Source organism: Pseudorca crassidens, chromosome 3 (assembly GCF_039906515.1).
Source record: "Pseudorca crassidens isolate mPseCra1 chromosome 3, mPseCra1.hap1, whole genome shotgun sequence".
Lineage (NCBI taxonomy): Eukaryota > Metazoa > Chordata > Mammalia > Artiodactyla > Delphinidae > Pseudorca > Pseudorca crassidens.
The window spans coordinates 168,214,863-168,236,579 of NC_090298.1; the positions used below are offsets into that span (position 1 = coordinate 168,214,863).

Genomic DNA, 21,717 nt, shown 5'->3' on the forward strand with positions numbered 1-21,717 from the left:
TGTGCAGGACCCCACCAAGGCTGAGGGCACTGACAGCCCTGCTTTTGCAGGTGATACTGATGGTGCCCAGCGTGCTTCCCTCCAGTCTCCGTGTACAGCTGCCAGGTTGTCTCCTGTCTATCCTCTGCTCTGTGTTTAGACACATAATCATACCAGCAGAAATGTCTAATCTTGCCTTACTTTGTGTCTGCGTCTTAGAAAAAAATGGCTGCAGCTTCCTTGCTTTCAGGCACCATGTCCTGGACCCTGTGCGTCCCCACCTCTACAGATGTACGGCATGCTTTTGGGAAGGAGCCCATGGAGTGAGAGGCCACAGTTTACATGACCACTCGCAGACGTGGGCCTTCTGGTTGTTCCCAGCCTCAGGGAAATGGCCACCCCGCCCCACTTTCTTAGCACAGGTTCCTCTCAGGGAAGTTGGGGGAAGTGGCATTGCTCGGTCTGGAACACCAGGATTCAGAAGCCCATGCTACCTCGGGACCGCTCTCCAGGCTGCTGTGCCCCCCGGACAGGTCACTCCCACCACTACAAGCATCTGTCTCCCCCCACTGTAATTCAGATCAAAATAATAGATGGAAAACCAGTCTCACTGCTGTTTTCACCTGCCTGCCCTGATGCCTGGTGAGGCTGAACGACGTTTCATGTTTCATGACCATATGTACACAGCCCCTTCTGTCCATCTTCTATCGGGTTATTTTTTATCTATTTCAAAACACCTTTACCACCATCTGTCACACATCTTTGCACTTTCTCTTTGGTCTTTCATTGTACAGAAATTTTAATTTACTCTACCTCTCCTTTATAAATTTTCAGTCCTTTCAAAATCTCAAACTCATAAATATATTTACTTTTGCATTACACGGATAACTAATTTTTATGTTTTTCAGCCAGCAGTTTATGTTGACAATTTGTAGTGATGTGAGCCAGAGATCCAAAGGACTGTCCGAAGGCACAGCCAAGTGACCTGAAGCCATTCTGGGGCGAGCCCCGTCCTTTTCTCACTAGTGGGAAATGTCACTTTTATCATGTTAAACTCCCACACGCACATGGGTCAGTTCTACTCATTTGCTAATTACTTCACCAAAACCGCACTTTTTCTTTGCCCACTGCCGTTCCCTTTCCAGCACAAAGTTCTGTACGGCATACTACAGAAAACAGTGCTCCTGCCCCCTTTCTCAGTCTCATTCTGCTAGCCTTTTTACTAATGGTTCTTATTTTTTAAACTACATTTTTTATTTTTTTTCTTGATAGGAAACATTAACTGTCACTCAACGTGATCGACGTCATTTCTGTTTAGTTTTTAAAAATTATGAGGACCTTGTCTTGGGCTTATTTAAGGATGAGGACCTCTCAGCTCTCTCATTGGGTCTGTCCCACTGTTTTTCCCTATTCACAGCTTCTGGAGCAAATTTGCTATGTTCTGTTAACTAGCACTACTGTCCCAGGAAAGCTTTCCATCTCCCTGCCATTGCTACCTCCCAGAATCTTCAAAATATCTGCCTGAGAAAACAGTTTGAAAAAAGTCACAGAACAAAGCCAGTGCACAGGAAGTCTGTGAACTAAAAGCCAAAGGAGCAGAGGTTTAAAGCAATATTCCACCCACAGGGGACTTGGAAAATATCCTCCCAGGACAGAGTTATCACCAGTCAACGGCAACACCCAAACCAGCCCACATTCCTGGATTCTGACTCACCTGCGGGACTCTGAGTCTCGTGACTTCCTCGACTCTTTGACTTTATCAAAGGACACAACAGACCGCTTCTCCCTGCTGGCCGATTTGCGATCCTGGCTCTTGGAAACCTGGTTCACCAAGAAACATTGAAAAGTTAAGGTAGAAACAACAACAGGAAGAATCAGGTGTGTCCAGGTCCAAGCATCCAAGATCAGAAGTGAAGATGAACGTTTAACGAAACAGATAACAAAGCCTTCTCTCCTAAGGAACTTCATGTTTGCTTATCGTAATTCAGAGTCACAGACTGTCATTACCATTTAATGCTAAAATATGACTCGAGTTCTTTCACTAGTCAAATGGAAACGAGTATCTTACCAGAAACTTTTTGTAAGATAAAAAAGTATTTTTTTTCACTTTGTCTTTTGCGTCCCAAACACATTCTTTAATATTAAACATGTGGCGATGCCCAATTGAGACTGCTTCTGGTATGTTTGAGGATTCCTTATTTGTGCCGACTGCATTATTTTTTGAGATCTACCCGCCTCAGCCCTCAAATTCACACTTCCAATTTGCCATTCTACATCATATATTATAAAGTAAGGGGAAACCGCTCTAACATAGTAAAATATTTGCACAAACACAGGCAGACTGAAATGCCATAATAGAAACGTCAGCTTGCAAATAAATGGTCCACAACATTCAGAAGCTTAAACGGTTTATCTTCTGGGCAGCACAGGTTAACATGGCAGGCCTGAGGCTGGTGTTAGAGAACTTGGCATTCAGAGTGTCCCTAGTCAACAGTTAACTGGCAAAGGTGGTTCACTGTGCCCAGACCATGCAAACGATGATTTCTGCTGAAAACCTGCTCTCCTTCGGTACTTGCCTGGAGAGGGGCCTACGTGACCAGCCCCAGTAAAAACCCTGGGAGCTGAGGCTACAACGGGCCTCCCTGGGAAGAAGTATCACCCTCAAGTGGCTGCACTGTCGCTGTTGCGGGAGCCATCACGGGAGGGAGAACACAAAGGAGCCTGCAGGGTCCCCTCCAGACTCCCCACACCTGTCTTTCCCCGCCTGCCCAGCTGTGTATCCTCTCTGCATCACTGAAGCCAATACTGACTGTGACTACAACTATGTGCTGAGTCCAAGACCCCCAGTGGATCTCAGAATGTGGATAGCCTTGGGGACCTGGACCCACATCCATCAAAGCTGTAAGCCTGTCAAAAGTTGAACGTATGAATATCAACAGCTACCCATGACCCCAGTGGCAGGCAGAGTGAAGTGGTAAGAACCTAAGACTGGCACTCTGTGGATTCCGTGTTCTGTGGAGCACCTGCAAGGAGTCAGAGTATGGACTGGCTGTAAAGGCGGGCCAGAAGGCTGGCTGGGTCACACAGGGGTTTAGGAATGCACGATGAGAGCTGCTGAAACTTCCAGACTGGCAAGGAAAATGGACTACTGTACCCTGATTCAGGCAAACAAAGCCAACCACTCCCATAACTAAATTTGAAAATTAGTTATAAAAGATGAAAAAGCAACAATTCTTATCATACAAACTATGAAGCAAAGCTTTTAAACTTTCCCATTTTTAAAGTTCAAAAAAACCTACATTTTGAAAAGGCTGACAACTTTTCTCAAGCTCAAGAAGCCCCTAAAACACACATAGGAACGTCAGAGGAAATAACTACCCTAGGTGGGGAAGGAACACTCACTCTGTCTTTGGATCCTGATGTTTTGACACTGATAACAGGTACACCTTTAGATTTATCCATCACCACAGTCCGCTCAGTTCCTCGACTTCCTACAGGAAGAAAGGAGCAAGATAAGAAGCGGCACCTCCAAATGAGGAACAACACTCAACTCCATAGAAAACAAATGTAGTTTGTGTTGCCAACTAACCACACCAGCTAGGAAGAGAACACAAGGTGAAATCTCCCATACCCATTGGTCAGCTACCTGATTTTGTGGTTCGAGATCGTTCTGAAGGGCCAGGTTTCTGATCATCCTGATCTTTGCTCTTTTCTCCACTTCCATCTTCACTCTTTTTAGCATCATCTTTTCTGTCGGGCTTCTCTTCTCTCTTAAGGTTTGCAGATCTAAAAATAACACCCCAGACACAAGTGGGTGAGAAGAGATATTGAGGGAAAAAAGCCAGCGATGATGACAGGACTCTTGCAATGAGCACCAAGTGATGAGGAGGCTGCCTCTAAGGCATCAACAGGATGGGGAACAAGGAGCCTGCCAAGGGACTGGAGTCATCTCCCAGGACTAGTGGTGAAACCGTCCTCAACGAATGCAAAAAAGTAAAGGGGGCGAGGGCCTCACAGCCTTCCCCAGCCGTGGAAAACGTGAAGGACGTGAAATGAAGAAAAGGGTCACCTTGGCCACAATCCCCTCGGGAAGAGTAATACCTGTCAGCATTGCTAGACTTCTCTTTTTTCCCCTCCCCTTCTCTTTTGTCAGAAGTTTTCTTCCCAGCAGGTTCATTTTTTGCCTGAAAAAGAGAATCAGGTGGAAGTATTACCTTATTTCCTAACATGGTCACATCCCGGGAAGAAAACAGCCCCTTACTTTTTCCACCGAGATCATCTTCCCGTGGAGCTCTGTTTTGTGCAGGTGGTTAATGCATTTTGTGGCCTCTTCCGCGGTGGACATGGTAACAAAGCCGTAGCAGCGAGCTCCAGGACTCCGGGCGTTGGTCACAACCTTGGCGCCCACCACCTTGAAGGAAAGCACACAAATATGGCTCGGACACGAAGCCCGCCCACAGATCCCGACACTGCGGTTCATGCTGCGCCCCCCTGCCCCCCACCAGAGACACTGAGGACAGGTGGACAAGTAGCAGGTAGAGGCTGGGGAGGGTAATGCTCCTGTCTGGCTGCTCCTCCTCCATCCTGCCTGCTCCTCTAGGGCACCAGGATGACAGTGTGGACGACAGAGAAAGTGAAGCAGAAGGCAGAGTCCGGCCAGCATGCCGTTAACACTATGTAAAATTTGTAAAGCAACGTTTCTGAATATGCAGTCGTCTACGTGGCCAGTGACGTAGGAAAACACATCTACAGAAGGAGCGACAGGACAGGTTCATAAAGAGCGCTCTGTAATGAAGAGCCCATCCTACTACTAACAAAAATTCAAGGAGATGTTTCAGGCACTACAGATACATCCTTATATGCTACTTAACTCTCCCAACAACCTCAGTAAGCTGAAGTTAGGAACACCCTTTTATGGCAGAAGGCACCACAGCTCAGGAGAGGTCCCACTGGAACCAGTGGCCATGGCCAGTATTCAGACTCACTGTGCCACATGGAGTCTTACCCCCAAAGGAAGGTTTCAGAGTGGTCTGGTCCCTTATTCGAGCCAGCAATGAACCCAAGACACTGCAGGCTCCAGGCTGACACTTCCCTGCTGAGAGCAGCCATCTGCTTTGAGGGCCACAGCAGAATCAAGAAAAGGTTCCCACCTTGTATTATTGAGGCCCAGGGAGTCGTGAGTCATTTTGAGAAACATGTCAAGTTTAGTCTTCCTTGTTAGCTCCTGAACGTCAACAACCAAGGTAAATGACGTTGGTTTTCTCAGTTATCATTGCTGAACCCTTACTACGAACACGAGCCTGTGCTAAGTCTCACTTGGCCAAGGCTGACTGAGAGACAAGGAGGCACAGGTGCAGCGGTTTATCTGGAAGTGAGTCCAGGAAGCATAGGGAGGAAGGGGGAGAGGGAGGGGGAGAATGAGGAGGGACTAAAGGTAACACACGAGGGACTGCAGTTGGCACCCAGGTGGGGAGGTGGCCCACCTGGGCATCACGGCCACCCCTGCCGGGCTGAGGACGGAGGGAGACAGGCAGGGGGGGCAGAGAAGAGGGGGCCAGAGCTACCCAGCTGGGGGTGAAAGCAGGTGGGCAGAGGCAGGGCACCATCAGCTCTGCTACAGTTACACACGCCATCGTAAGGAGGCAGCAACTTTGAGGGCCCCCAGGTGACGAGATGAGGTTCACACGGGAGAGGCGACATGCCCCGGCCACACAACTCTGAGCGGCAGAGCTGGGGCCCGTAGCTGTCCACACCGGCCTGGCTCCCCAGATCTTGTCTGTAACCGTATCTAGAGCTTCATTCTGTAATCACCACCATCTCACGAAAATGCTACCAGCACCTTCCCACCCTGCCCTCTGCTCCACCCTCCACAGCCCTCCCTGGATTTAAGGCCTAAAGCCAGAGAAATGGATTCAGGAAGCTATCAAGTTGTGTGGTGGCTTGGGGGCCGGGGAAAGGTGAGAAATACAAAGTGGACGTGGGCTCTGGGAACTCCCACTGGGCTTGCATCTCTCCCCGTGGGGGGGCGGACCCGCCACGAGCAATGTGAGCAGATGTGAAGTCAAAGAGCGGCACGGTCACTCAAAGTCCTCACTGCGTGGGGACAATGATCTGCGCGTAGAAGCCATACTGCATGGGCTTAAAAATATCATCCCCGGTCTTACCTTCCCATACTTGCTGAAAAGATTCTTCAAATCTGTAGCTCTGGTGGTAGAAGAAAGTCCACTAACCCAGAAATTCCTACCACAACTGCTACGACCTATCACAAAAAAAGTTCAGGTAAAAAACACGACACCAACAAAATCCTGAGTCTCATTCCAAACCAGACACTTTCCCTTCTTGTCCCAGATGCCAGCAGTACCCAAAGCCAGCTGGGGTGTGGGGCCCCGCCCACTGTCCTTACACAAGCTCTGCGCACTAGGCAGACGGGACCACTGGCAACGCCATTACTACGGCGAGTCAGGGGCTGCTCAGCCCGTGGGAGAGTCCCTTAGCTACCACATGGCATCATCCAATCCAGTGAGGTGACTTTGGAATGTAAGACAGGTGCTATCAGTGTGGAACCACAGAGCACAACCTACCCCTGGTTTTTGTTCTTCTTAGAACACTGATTAAGGAGGAATCTGGACCAGCAAAACTACTTCTCAATCAGTGAATCAATAAAGGGCTCTGGTGTTGATAAATCTGTAATACCAGGGAAAGTGCCCCCCACTGCCCCAAGGTATCTGAAACTCGAAGCATTTTCTCCATCTGCAAGTGTCACCATGGCTAAGGAGGTTGCAAATCAGAGGGTCAGTCAGGATGGAGGAGCTCAAAGCCCTCTGGCAAAATCAAGCATGAGCATCAAATCGATGTGTCAACTCTGCCCTGCAACCCAGAACCTGCAGTGAGGAGCAGGGGACAGAGTGGAGAAAAGGCTTCAAGACGGGCTCACAGGCACATGTGAGGCAGAAATGGGTGTGGACAGCCCAGAACCAAACACCCGCCACCGTGGGGGCCAAACATGCTCTTGGGGACGATGTCACGCTGACCTACCCTTTTCCTCTTTGGAAAGCCTTTTGGTATCCAAGTCATCTTCGACAGAACTAGAGACAAAAGACAATGTCACTCCAGAAGGAAGAAGCAGACAGGAAACAAACTCAAAATTATAAAATACGTGCTGAGGTTGCATACCTACCCGAAATTTAGTTCTGAAAAAATGATACCCCGACAAACGTGTATTGGAAATCTGACCTAACCATAAGATTTCAGACCCACAGGAGTTAATTAATTCTGCTGGGCTAAAGATAATTAGGAAGAATTAAAGAAAACAACCATGATAGGTTGAGAAAAGAAAAAAGATTATGTAATCAGCTTAAAATAAACAAAGAGAAATAAAACATTCTTTAGAAGTAAACTACAATTGCATCAGTCTGGCTGGCCAATTGCAGAAACAACAGCTTATGTGTGTCATTAAACGACCAATGAAAAGGAGATAGCGTCTGGTCTAAAACTGAGAAAAAACAAACCTCATTTTCTGATCAGCGCCCTCACTGGCTGAGGACTCTTTAGGAGCCGGAGGGACTTCATTACAAGCTTCAAAAGCAAACTTCTTCACGTCTTCTTTGCTATCCCTGGGGTCTGGGCTTGAGGCTTCCGGGGGCGCTTCCGAGGCCTCCTCGCTACAGGCTTCCGTGTGCTCTGAGGCTTTACTACTCTGCTCAACTGGCTTCTCTAGCCCTACAGGCTCACAGTCCGTCCTCTCGCCATCGCCTGTCTGCTCCACGGGCTCCCTTTTCACTACCGCTAACAGGGTGTCTGCCTTGCTCGACTGAGCTTGTGCTGTTGACTCGCTGGCCAAATCTAAATCACCCTCCTCCGGATGGGCGCTGTCAAAAAGGTCCTCTTCCTCCGCAAGCTTTCTGTCTGGCCCCACGCTACTTGTTTCCTGTGCAAATGGCTGCTCCAGCTCGGAACCTTCTTCTTTTACTGGCTCAGATTTACAAGTTTCCCCCAAAATGTCGAGTATTTTCTCATTTTCTACGGATTTAACAGGAATAGAATGGCACAAGGTTTAATTACCAGGGAAATAAAGCAATCACAAATGTGGAACTGGCACGGCTGCCACACTAACACGAAGAGAACTGCTAGCTACACAGAGATTGGAAAACCCGCGGGTACACAAAGTTACACTGGTTACACTACCTGCGCTCCAACCGCCTGCGAGAGCAAGCCTCTACGCTACATGGAAGAGAAAAGCATCCCAGAGATTTAACCCCCATAACCTTCTGGCTGATTCTTGACAGTCTTCATTCTGTCGTCGTTTATATATGACTCTTCCAAATTTAGCTTCCAAAGTCCAAGTTGCTTAACTGAATGTATCACCATTCACTGAACAGCTCAATTTCCAAATTTCTTTGAATTTCTTTTAACAGAACAGTCCAACATGAAAACCAGAATCTCTTCCATCGGTGCTCTGAGATATTTGCAGTCCAGAAAGTGAACAGTTATTTGTTTGGAATTCTCATGAAGAAACTCCTCTTCTGGAATCCAGTTACGTCTCAATGTTTTAAACCGTATCTCCCTACCACTGCCTGCACTGCCTGAATTAAAAACCACAAAGTTAAGATACTGCCCAATATCACAAGATCTGTTCTGTGGGGTACAGAGGTATTTGCTCTCGAGAGGCATGCAAACTCTCTCTACATACGTTTAAGTGCCGTGTACATTTAAAAAGGCATGAGACAGTTTCATCTCACCAATACATTTTGCGAAATGAGAAGTTAGCCACTTTCACAGATCTGGTGATATGGCTGGGTTTCCAATCTCTATGATCCTGGTATGTTCTGGATCGTAAACCTTTAGAACAATGTATACTACAGTAAGGTAACTTTTTAAAATTAAAGAATTCAAATTAGAGAAGGTGGAAAACTAGAATGATTCCAAACCCCGTTGCTAAGTTTTTCATTTAACAGTACCTGGCTCCAAGGATGGCTCTTCAATTTCCTGCAACAAAAAATATAAATAAGATTGTGCCAGATGGATGAAACCTAGAATTTATTTACACCAAAAACTGTAATAACTAAGAAGGGAATTTTAAAAACACAGACAAGGGACCTCACAAATACAACAGGTGGAGAACCTGCTTGTTCTGGGCAAGAGCCCACACAGCTGGCATCCCACCTCATTCACCTCGGCCCCAAGCCCCACAGCCCAGGATGCTCTCAAAGGGCCTGGTTTATTACTGTGTTGTTTGCTTTGCTGCACTTCCCAGCACCTGGCAACATTTTATCACTTTTAATGGTGATGAACCCATCACATGCTTGTCTGTCCCTCTAAATTGTCTTAAACACTGCCCTGGAGGGCAGTGTTTTCATTTTTTCTATCTTTAGTGCCTAGTAGAGTGCCTGACACATATCAGATAATCAATTTTCACTTAATTAATATAGCATTAGTTTCCAAAAATTGAAAAGATCGAGGGAAAGAAGGCACAGGTGGCTTGACCTCTGCTCTTTGAATGGTCATACCACCCCTGCCCACCTGGTCAACTGAGCCCTCTCCAGTGTTACAGATACCTGCTTCTTTATCTCTTCTAAACAACAACCCACCAGGCAGCCCTAATTCCTAAATATCCCTCCAACCCTTCCCAGGAAGCCCTGTCAAGTCACACCACTGTTATTCCTTGCCGACAGTAGTGTTGGTTTTACCACCCCCGTTCCCACCTCCCTCTCCAGCAGGGCCATCTGCACCTCACCCCACCCTGACCAAGTCCTACACATCCCTCGGCATTTAGCTTAGGGGCCACCTCGTCATAGAGAGGCTGCCCAACTAAAGGAAGGGACTTTCTCTCAATATGTGGCCCCTGACCCCTACGTTCCCTCTGCACAAACTACAATATTCTGGAATTCCAGCCAACGCTGATAAGCACTGTCTAGGTTCCAGGCACAAATTCAAGCACCTTACTATATATATATTAACCAATCATCACACAGCCCTAGCAGGTTGGTACTATTACTATCATCCTTCTTTTCACAGATTAGGAGACAGGCACAGAGTGGCTGACAAACTTCCTCAAGGACACACAGCAAAGCCAAGATTTAAGCAAAGGCTATGTGACTGAGAGTCTGTTTATCAGTCCAGGCCTCAACTCATCGCTCTGTTTACACAGGAAGGATGGAGCCCAACCTTTCTTCTCATGCATCTGACACAGCACAGGTGCTTAGCATATAAGTTACATGGACGTGAATGGTTTGCAACTTCCACTGGGCACTGACCTGCCATTCTGGGGAGCCCTAGAAAACTGTTCACTTTCATAATAGTTTCATTTATTTGTAATCAATTCTTTTTCATTTCATGCTGGGAATTAAAGATTCTACACTGAAGGAAACAATCATTTTAGGCAGAACAATTCTCTCCTGACTTTCCCTAGAGAAAAACGCATATGTTTCTATTTGTCTCTGAGAGGGGCTATATATAAGCGTCTGGTTAGGATAATACATACAGGAGTCTTTGACCTACAGAGACACTCAAGAAAATGACAAGACCCGCTCCTCCTTTCCCTTCTGAGTCAGGAACAGGTTGTGTCACTTTGCAGCTGGAGAGAGACATCAGCCCTAAAGGTGAATGGGGTTTCACCAAGTTTCCTTGAGATTTGCACCCTCAAGGCCGGGGTTCTGGCTTGTTAATAACAAACCTTGCCCCTGCCTGGCAGAAGCAAGTGAAGATCTTGTCTGAAAGGTGATTTCCAATTAAGCAGCATAGGTGACATTATTAAAACAAACAAAAAACAAGGACTGGCATAAGCTGACTGGCAGTCAGCTTACTTATGACTGGCCTAAGTATTTTCATTTCCTCACAAAACTTTCTACCGAAAATTAGCTACCCAGCTTTATTCCAACAGTTTACATCTACAGGCTGGCAGAAAAAGGAAAAGGAAACTCAAGATCCACATTTATGCAAACCATACCTGAAAGTTAGGCCACATCTCATTTGTTCTCATGTAAGATTTAACTTCTACACAGATGGTCGTCAAACAGCCAAGATGATGTAGTTATCAAAAGAAATCTGTGTACTTTCTGAGAAAAACTTCCCAAAGGCAGAACCAGAACCCCTGAGAATCCATCTTTCTTCCCAGCTGTGAGGTCAGCGCTCTGGTCACCCCCTTGCATCCTCATCCGTGCCCCATTCGTCTCTCCTGAGGAGGGGGTGTCCCCCCTGCTGTCTCATGTCTCATCTAATAGTCTTTCTGCAGAGGATGTCATCCAGAACAGACCCGACAGGCTGCCCTTTTCCCACCCATCAAATTAACAAGAACCCCGCAAATACACCCTCCTCTCTGCTGCAGGGACACCACAGTGCTTGGAAGGGAAGCCAAGACGATGAGCCCTTTTCAATAGGCATGTCATATTAGGGGAAAGTGGAAAGCAAAACCCCCTCTACAGAAGCCAACAAAGGAAATAAACTTTGCAATGACTTTTAGTTGGGACTGCCATACCATATTGGAAGTCGTTTCCAGAGACTGTGGTCTAATGTTTGATTCTAAAATTACTGAGACATACAACAATTTACCTGTAATATAGTGAAGTCAGATGATGAAGTATCTAAATTGTTTATGGTTTCTTTGTCCTCTACCTGTAAAATAAATGGAGAATAAAATTTATTACATCAATAATAAGGTAACATAATGGTACATCCATACAGTGAAAACCTACAGCCATGAAAAGTCACTTAAGATGAAATTCTAAACACAGTGCAGGAATCAAAAAAGCATTATATTGGGATTCCACCTCAAATAAAAGAAATGTACATAAACATATACCTGCAGACAGACTAGGAGACCCACTAAAATGGTATCAGTTTGGGTTTCAAGATGCAAGCCAAACAAAGAAAAACAAAAGTCTAAGTTAAGCAAAAAAAAGCACAACTGGGCAGTACATGGGCTCTCCTGGTAGACTGGACCACCAGGTTTGGGGCTGTTCTTCCAGGAACACCATCTAGAATTATGCTGCAGAGTGGGTTCTTGGATTTCCATGGCCACCACAGCTTCCCGAACCTGGATGCTACTGCCATTGGGACTGCTGCTGCTAGGGAGGCTACTGCCCACATGGGAAGGGCTTCTCCGGGAACCCTGCCACTCAGCATCATCAACTTCCAAACTGAGTGTGGGGACAGAAGCATAGGACTGGCAAAGCCCAGGTGACCCAACACTGCCCCATCTGCAGGGCAAGAGTAACTGGTATGTTGAGCTTCTACTCTATGAGGTGGGCTCTGTCCATAAAGCAAGGGATTCCCCAAATATAGAAAGGGGGTTCATAAAATCATTGTTGTGTGACCTAACATAATTTAGATTGTTTGTTATAAAGCCCTGAATGTTGGTTTATTTTTTTGGGGGGGGGAGATAGTTTCAAAATATTTTATAACTAGCATGTATTGTTATTACCTTTACTTGACTAGGAAACTACCTTGCACCACTCCTTCCTTCCCCTGACACAGCCATCTCAAGACATTCTACACATGCTCACAAGAGCATGGGCACACATGCATGTGAAAGACTGTCTCTCCTTTCTCTGTCTCCATGATTAGTAGCACATTATTCTGTTCCCTGCCTTACTTTTGCTGCCATCTTGGAGATTATTCTAGTTCATATAAATAAGCTTAGTTCATTGAGATGGTATATAAAAGTAGTAACTGTATCACCGGAAGGAGTAATAAATGTTATAGTAACAGTAGCAATAACCTTACTGCCGCTTGCTATACAATAGGTGCTGCTCTAAGCTGGGGGTCAAGGGCCAGATAGTGAATATTTTAGGCTTTGTAGGCCAGACGGTCTCTGTCATGAGTATTCTACTCTGCTGTTATATCCAGAAATCAGCCACAGACAATTGTCACAAATAGGTGTGGCTGTGTTCCAATAAATTTTTGGCCAGCTTGATGACTTTTGCTCTAAATTAGCAATAAGCATTCATCTATTTAGTCCTCCTCAAACCTACTATTTTTGCAAATGAGGCCCAGAAAGATTAAGTAAATTAGCCAAGGTCACACAGCAAGTTAAGTGGCAGACCTCTAGTCAATGCTGTTAACTCTTAAACAACTGCTTCCACTAAACCATGGTTACTTAACAATTACTGATAGACATTTAGGCGTTTCCAAGCTTTTGTTACTTAATATATTATTTTCTAATCACAGGGAATAAAACAGCCTTAAGGAAAAGCAGCCAATAAGGAAGGGTTTCACTGCTCTCGTGTTTCTGGTACTCCTTTTTAGGAAGCCAGTGAAGGAGACTCATCAACAGATGAATCAACTGCATACCCTATCTGTGTTAAAATGACCCAATCGTTTCTCAACCCCCCCCCCCCACCCCTTTCAAAGATGACAATCTGCTTCCTCTAAGGGTATTGAGGATCAGTTCCAAAAGAAAATGCAAACACATTCCAAGGAACAGCATGGGTGGACCAGCAGAGAACAGGGCTTCCTTCCCCTGGGAGTACTGGAGTACTCGGGAGACACTCCACAAAAGATCTGAGGAGGACTACGAAAACAAGGTGCCCCCTAGGACCAAGCCCTAGGATTTCCTACAAAGACGCCTCATGGCTTCTATTTTTCATTGCCTCTTCTGGCTACCCAAGAAACGTTCATCCTCACGGAAATGACACAATCCAGTAAATTTAACAGCACTGAGATAATGTGGTGTATGAGTTAAATACATGGACTCTGGAATTAGACTGGTCTTAATTCTTATTCTCATATGACCTATATATTGTCTGGAGATATTTCTTTACCTTTTTATTCCCCAATTTCCCCAATTGGAAAATGGGCATAACAGCATCTATATATCACACTGTTGTTCAAAGGATTAAATGAAATAATGCCTAATGTCTGGCAGACAAAGTTCAATAAATAATGCCCACCATAACTGCATCTAACAAGAAAAAAAACCTAAGGCTTTAAAAACAACATCAAAGTCAGTGTTAAAGATTGACTAGGCGAGGGCTTCCCTGGTGGCGCAGAGGTTGAGAGTTCGCCTGCCAATGCAGGGGACACGGGTTCGTGGCCCGGTCTGGGAAGATCCCACATGCCGCGGAGCGGCTGGGCCTGGGAGCCATGGCTGCTGCGCCTGCGCATCCGGAGCCTGTGCTCTGCAACGGGAGAGGCCACAACAGTGAGAGGCCCGCATACGGCAAAAAAAAAAAAAAAAAAGATTGACTTAGGCGAGTACCAATTGGTTGACAGCAAAAGACCAACTTTGAACCTCTGTTTTGGTATTTTCAAGGCATCCCAGGTGTTACACCACAGACCAATCTCCTATAATAAACAGGAAGATCTACAATAGTATCCTCAAAAGGCTTAACACCGCATGATACAAATGGAGAGCATATACTCGCGTTCCTCACGAGACACCATTTTTCAATGAAGCAAAGTGTGTTTTTCAGACTCATCTGATTTTTACATGTGAATGGATTAGCCACCATTCTACTCAACTGGCATTAAAAGAACTTAAGTCCAAATATAAAACTTATCAACTATTAAGCTATTTGAGGAATTGTTACGTTTAGGGTACACTGTAGAGACACTGCCGAGTTACCTACAGCATGTTCTTGAAGCGGCTCAGGAAGCTCCTTCATTTCTCCCTCGACTAGCTCTCTACTATCAGACAGGGACTCCGGGAGATTATCAGCATCGTCGTCGTCCACACAATCTGCAACACTTCCATTATCGATTTCTGCTTCATCCAACACACTGATATCCATCATGTCGATGTCCTGCAAGTTCTCCAAAGTGGTCTCAACATCCTCCTGTGACAAACAAAATACCACCATCAGATGACTGTCATGGGTCCACGCACGGAGCTGATTCACTGACAAGGCTGCACATACCTGTCCATCCCCAGAATTTTCCTCTAGCCCGTTATCTTCCACACCCTCTTCTTCTGGTTTGCGCCCTGGAGGAATAATTTACAGCATGAGATCATCGATATGCACTTTCCAGACGTGACAACTTGCACTTTTATAGGCCCTAAGCACTACAGAAATAAGACAACCTAAAACACCCGTGGCACTTCTCCATTTAGGAACACCATAATCCAGGAATGATAAGCCCATTCTGCATAAGGCAGCCCCTCTACTACCCCCAAGTAGAAGTGGTTCTGTTCTTATCAACTGGCTGTGGAAGTATGAGGAGCCTGAAATGGATTCTTAATAAGGTGGAGGTAGACTAGACCTTTTCCAGGCCTGCCCTTCCTGTTAAGTGGCTTTGGTTATGGGGAGAAGAGTATCTTATACAAATGTGCTGCTTTGGGGACTTCCCTAGCAGTCCAGTGATTAGGATTCCGCACTTTCACTGCCCACGGCCTGGGTTCAATCCCTGGTTGGGGAACTAAGACCCCGCAAGCTGTGTGCTGTGGCAAAAAGAAAAAAAAAGAAAAAGAAAAAGAAAAAAAAGGGGCGGGGAGAGAAAAAGTGCTGCTTAAAAAAAATCTATCTATCTATTTACATGGCTGTGTTGGGTCTCAGTTGCAGCACGTGGGATCTTCGTTGCTGCGTGTAGGACCTTCGTTGCGGCATGCGGGATCTTTAGCTGCAGCAGGAGAACTCTTAGTGGCAGCATGTGGGATCTAGTTTCCTGAACAGGGATCGAACCCGGGCCGCCTGCATTGGGAGTGAGGAGTCTTAGCCACTGCACCACCAGGGAAGTCCCTGTGCTGCTTTTTAGTTAAAGAACGTGGAACACGTTTTCCCACAGAGACAATGACATAAAAGGAAAACATAAAAAAGCAAACAGAAAGTAAAAACCTTTCACAATTTTACCATCTAGAGTTAGCCCTCGAGCTATCATACAGTGGCATATATTGATAAGATATCCTCCCATACTGTGCTATGTATATACGTGTACTTCGCTTTTAAAAATGGCACTGTACTGTCATTTTATAATCTTTTCACTTAATGTATTGTGAACATCTTTCTATACTTTCGTAGCATTATATGGAGACACCGTCGTTGAAGTAAGTAATACCTACGGATGGAGATTTAAGAAAATGCTTATAAAATGAACATTCTGGTAATTCTTTTTTTGCATCCAGGTAATTGTCGTATTAGGACATATTTCTATAAATGGCATAGTTGGGACAAAGAGTATGTACATTTTAAAGTCTTTTATTAAAAAGAAACACCCCACATATTATCGTGATACCCTAGAGGAAGAGTATTACAATCCATAGTTCCATCAACAGTGAATCAAAGTACCAATTTTTCTGAATCTTTATTAAAATCAGCTATTTCTTTACCCACGTCAACGTGCTAGGCAAAAAAGGAATACTTGTTTTAACCTGCATTTATCAGATCACTGCTTAGGTTGCATTTTTTGGTCAATCATTCGCACCTTTGTAAAAATTTCTCATTTATACCCTTTCCCCAATTAAAAAACCTCTGTTCCATTTCTCCTCATTTTTAATTTGCATGTCATGAACACAACACATTTTCTCCCAGCTCTTCACCAATCTTTTAGTTTTGTTTTTGGGTTCTGGGTAAATTTTACTTTCATGCAGCCAAAGCTATTAATCGGTTTTTATGTGTAAATGGTTTTTACCTTCATGTTTAGAAGCCCATCTCCACACCAAGACCACACAAATATTCACCTATATTTAGTTCTTTTCCGATTTCATTTTAACATTTGATTCTTTCAGTTTCCTGCTGAGTAAGACTATTTTACAAATGCCTCTTCCATCTGGAAACTGATTTCCCAACACCATTTACTAATCTTTCCCCCCCACTGATCTGAAATGTTGGTCTATGGAAAGAGGTGCTAATCAGCCACCTGTCCCTAGCTGCACAACCTCAGGAGGACTCACTTCCTGCGACGACTATTTCCCCAAAGCAAAGATCAATTTCTTAAGACTACTAAGTATTTTTCAAGTAATATAAAAGAACTAGACATTAATTTGCCTATATTTAATGATTAATCTCGTAAGTGTATATAGAATCTGTGTGTGCGGGGAGCTCAACCCTAATCATTTATACCATCATTCAGACGTTAAAAAAACCTCTCTCAAGGGTGAGAATTTTCTTATAACATGTGTTACTTAATTCTTCCACATTCTAATTTCACTCATGTTCTCAGGAATATCTTATTTAGGAACACAGGGAATTGTGACACTAATACTAGAATGCAATACATTACGTGCAAGTAGCCTTGGTGGCTGACTGGGAACCCCAATACCATTTTATAATATTCCTATGGCAAAACATGCCTTGAGCTTCAAAAATGTCTGGAACTCAACCCAGTGGTCTTTGTAAATATGCCAGGAAGATACACTAGCAACGTTTCCACAGACTTACTGTATTTGATAAAGCTGGTTACCATTCTAGAACATGCACATTGGTTTTTGTCCAATTCCACTGAATTACTACTAGGAAAAAATCTAAGTAGACTACCACAAACTTGCCACCCTTTATACTGTCTTTCTCCCTTTCACAAGAAAGGCAGCGGGTTTTCATCTGGCAGACTCAGATCTCACAACCTACTGTTCTCCTGAGCAATAAGCACAGTTCCACTGCAGCTCAAATCCCTCCACAGGAGAACTCTCCCAGCTAAATGACCTGGCCAGAAATGTCAAGAGAATATGCAGTTCTAAGAACGTTTAGTCTTCAATATAGAAAGCACACCCCTACTGGGATGCTTATCAACAATCGCCTACTTTGGGGGGAAGTAGGTTTGGGGAAAGATACCCTACTTTCCAAAGATGAAAAACAGCGTGTCTAAATGAATCCAAAATTAATGTGAATGAAAAATATTACTCTGGCAAAAACTAAAGCGACTGTTTTTGGTACTTAGGGAAAAGGTACCCCTCAAAGCCTTCTTCTGCCGAGTAAAACGCCTCCAATGTTCGCAGTCTCCAAACTACAGGCCTCACTCAGTGCTTGTCTCTATAACCTGCTCCCAGCCCCCTCGCCTGGGATTCTGGTTTCTTCTCCCTGTTAAGCTTCTGCTTTGGCAATTACGTCCAACTCACCTGTTAGACCACCTCCCTGGACTTCTGCTGGGATATGCCCCCAGTATCCCGTGTGGCCTGCTTCATGTGGAAAGGCCAATATTTTTAAAAATTTGCTTGACTACATAAATACATCCACACAATTACACAAATACACTCATTAAAAGATTCACACCATTGGGATGTCCTTGGTGGCACAGCGGTTAAGAACCCGCCTGCCAATACAGGGGATATGGGTTCGAGCCCTGGTCTGGGAAGATCCCACATGCCACGGAGCAGCCAAGCCCGTGCGCCACAACTACTTAGCCTGCGTGCTACAACTACTGAAGCCTGTGTGCCCAGAGCCTGCGCTCTGAAACAAGAGAAGCCACTGCAATGTGAAGGCTGTGCACCACAACGAAGAGTAACCCCTGCTCAACGCAACTAGAGAAAGCCCGTGCGCAGCAACGAAGACCCAACGCAGCAAAAAATAAATAAAATAAATAAATTCACACCATTTATTAATAAAAGATCCACCCTCATAAATACATGAAAAAAACTAGTCTCCCTTCTCCCCATTGCACTTCTAAGAGGTAACCATTGTTACCAGCTTGGTGGTCCTTCAAAACATTTTCTTGGGGATTTACACACATATATCATTCAAATGGAAATAAACTTGTTATGTAATGGAATCATATTGTATATACATTCTGTAACTTGCTTTCGTTACTCAATAAAGGCCTTGGAATAGTTTCTTGTGCTATATATTGACTCACTTCCATCTTTTATTCCATATTATGGAGTTCCTTGGTTTAGTTAACCTCCCAAAGCAGCTTTATTAATTTACCATCTCCAATAACTACCCATTTCCTCACACCCTTGCCAATGTGGGATATTGAGAATTGTGTAAATTTTTACCAGTGTAACAGGCAAAAATGATATCTCATTATTTTTATTTGCTTTCCTTCAGTTACCAGCAAGGGAATTTTTTTCCCTTGTATATAGGCCTTGTTTGTTTCTTTCATCTGTGAACTGCCTATTCATAATCTCTGTTGTTCTTTGTCAACTGGATTGTCTATTTTATTAATTTGTAGGAATATTTAATGCTTTCTGGATGCTTACATGCTGTAATATTTTCTCCCAGTTGTTGTATCTTACTTATGGTATCTTTTATTAAGAGAGGCTTAAAATTTTCAAGTAGCCAAATTTATTCTTTATAGTTTCTGTTTTTTAAGTCTCATTTCAGGCCTTCCTTACCACTATATTACAAAAATACTATTCTAGTTGGAATTTCTATTTTGCATAGAAGAAGGTTAATAGAGATTTTCCCTACCACCAGATAGCCAACTGTTCCAACATTGTTTACTGAAAAATCCTTAGTGCTTCCTTTATAATGAGCAAATCCTTAAACTCCCCACTCTGTTTCAATATCTTACCGTTAAAATGAGAGCAAGTATGCAACACTGTTTTTCAATTTTAGCTATTCTTGTGTATTTTCTTTTTGATTAATTTTAGAACAGACAAATCTCAAAGTTTCTTTTAGGTTACTTTGGGGGGAATTGAGAACTTTATATCAAGTCACCACATCTAGGAAAACCTTCTCAAAATTAGTCATGTCACGCTACTAGAATATTTCCTTTTAGCTTTACTTACTATTTAAGAACAGTATATCTATTTTTAATGGCTTCTGGCAATAACTTGCTTAAGTCTTTGACTTGTGGATGATCTATCAATGCCACCTCAAAAACGCAAGAGAATCAAGTGATGAACAATTATAACTAGCTAGTGAGTTTTTCAGGTGCACTGTTCATATTAGCCAGAGCTTTATTTTTTTGTGGCCACGTTGTTCAGCTTGCGGGATCTTAGTCCCCCGACCAGGGATCGAACCCCAGCCCTTGGCAGTGAGAGCACAGAGTCCTAACCACTGGACCGCCAGGGAATTCCCATATTTTTTTCTCATTTCTTAAGCTGTCATTGGCTTATTTCAGATTGCTTTACCATTATTTAATTTCATGAGGCACACTGAGACCAAAAGACCTTACAGACCCAGCACTGGCCAAGGAGTTGACATCCCAGTAGCAAAGAGTACAACAGCACGCTCCACAAAAAGGAAGGAGGGCACCTGGAAGAAATGCCTGATTCCCAGTGTGGGGCAGGGAAAGCAACAGACACTGGAACACTGTCTTGTGCCAGAAAGTAAGTGTTCAAAGAATGAAGTGATCATGTCAAAAAGACACAGGAGCCAGCCTGAAGGACTCTCATTGGGACAATCTGAACATCAAAATAATAATCATAAAGGCTTACTTATCACCTACTGAATAAAATAGGAATCTCTAAGTTCACACTGATAAGTGGGGGAGAAGGGCAAGCTACCTCTTATGGCAGAAAACCAACTACCAAAGATGGAATGATAAATTTAGAAAATCACCACTGGACGAGACTCAGTGAATGCTGACACTAGTGGAGGGTGAAACGGATATTTATAAGTCACAAAGTATGTTCCCCATAGATACAATTACAAAGAGTAAAACAGTTAACTTTCCAGTGGAGAAACCCAACCAATACCACCTCAAGTCACTTACACAAATGGTCAGGATGTGCCTCTAAGGAGGTTAACTGAGAAAAATAACACTTCCGGTGGTATTTCTGACAAAAGTGTATAATTTGAACCTAATCACGAGGGGAAAAAAAACAAAACAAAACAAACCAAAAAAACCTAAATTGAAAAACAGGCTTCAAAATAAGTGGTCTATGCTCTTCAAAAAATGGTAATGTCACAAATACAAAGCAAGTCTTAGAAACTGTTGCAGATTAAAGGAAACTAAAAAGACGTGACAACTGAAGGCTATGAAAAGACCCGATTTTTTCTTCTTTTGAGTTATGAAGAACATTATTGGAACAAATGGCTAAATCTAAATAAGGTCTAAGCTTAGATTACAGTATATTAACATTAATTTCTTGATTTTGGTAATTACGTATGATCACGTAATGTCCCTGCTTTTAGAAAATACTGCGGTCTCTAGGGGCAAAGGGGCACATACATGCAACTTATTCTCAAACAGTTCAGGGGGAAAAAATATATATATATTACATTTATTTTATCTCTCTCTTTCTTTCTCTCTCTCTCTTTCTCTCTCTCCCTCTCCACCCCCCTTTCTTTCTTTCTCTCTCCCCGCTCCTGACCTGTCCTGAGAAAGAAAAGGATAAAACAAATGTAATAAAATGCTAACATTTGGGGAATCTGGATGAGGATATATGAGAATTCCTTGTATTATTCTTGCATCTTTTCTAAGTATGAAATTATGTCTCCTAAAAAAAAGATACGTTGTACATTCATTTTCAAATTTTTGTGTGGATCTATGCTTTCATTTATTTTGGCTAAAGAAACAGGAGTGGAATAATTGGGTTGTATTTTAGTTGAAGTTTCAATTTTGTAAGTATGTGCCAATTTTTTTCCCCAAATAGCATTTTACATACTCTACAGCAGTGTATGGGAGTTTGTTTTTCTATATCTTTGCTATTTTAATAGTTGTTTTCTAGCATTTCTAGTCATTTTAATTTTATTTTCTTTGATAGCTAATGACAAGCATTTTTTGATGTGGTCACTGGCCATTTATTTATATTCTCTTGTGAAGTATCTGTTCAAAATTTTGTCAATTATTAAAATGCATTTGATGGTTATTCTAAAAAAAAGAAAGAAATTATATCAAAAGAAACAAAGACAACCCAGCAACACAGAATCAGGCAACAGCTTAAAAAGCAAAGATGCTGACTTTGCTTTTCTAGTTAAATTATTT

General features: G+C 43.6%; 1 protein-coding gene across 4 annotated transcripts in view; it reads right to left on the minus strand.

The window, feature by feature from the left end:
• SAFB (scaffold attachment factor B) overlaps positions 1-21,717 on the minus strand; it is a 34,349-nt gene that overhangs the window by 6,263 nt on the left and 6,369 nt on the right. For 2 of the 4 annotated variants that reach the window (XM_067734093.1, XM_067734092.1), the window contains exons 3-14: positions 14,832-14,896; positions 14,540-14,750; positions 11,527-11,585; positions 8,937-8,964; positions 7,488-7,998; positions 7,015-7,064; positions 6,144-6,238; positions 4,241-4,390; positions 4,081-4,163; positions 3,626-3,765; positions 3,382-3,470; positions 1,694-1,800 (exon numbers count right to left, since the gene is read on the minus strand). In XM_067734093.1, the coding sequence (XP_067590194.1) occupies positions 1,694-1,800; positions 3,382-3,470; positions 3,626-3,765; positions 4,081-4,163; positions 4,241-4,390; positions 6,144-6,238; positions 7,015-7,064; positions 7,488-7,998; positions 8,937-8,964; positions 11,527-11,585; positions 14,540-14,750; positions 14,832-14,896 (1,588 nt within the window). Of the gene's footprint in view, positions 1-1,693; positions 1,801-3,357; positions 3,471-3,625; positions 3,766-4,080; positions 4,164-4,240; positions 4,391-6,143; positions 6,239-7,014; positions 7,065-7,487; positions 7,999-8,936; positions 8,965-11,526; positions 11,586-14,539; positions 14,751-14,831; positions 14,897-21,717 lie in introns of all 4 variants that reach the window. The other 2 variants (XM_067734091.1, XM_067734090.1) reach the window with 1 other exon arrangement.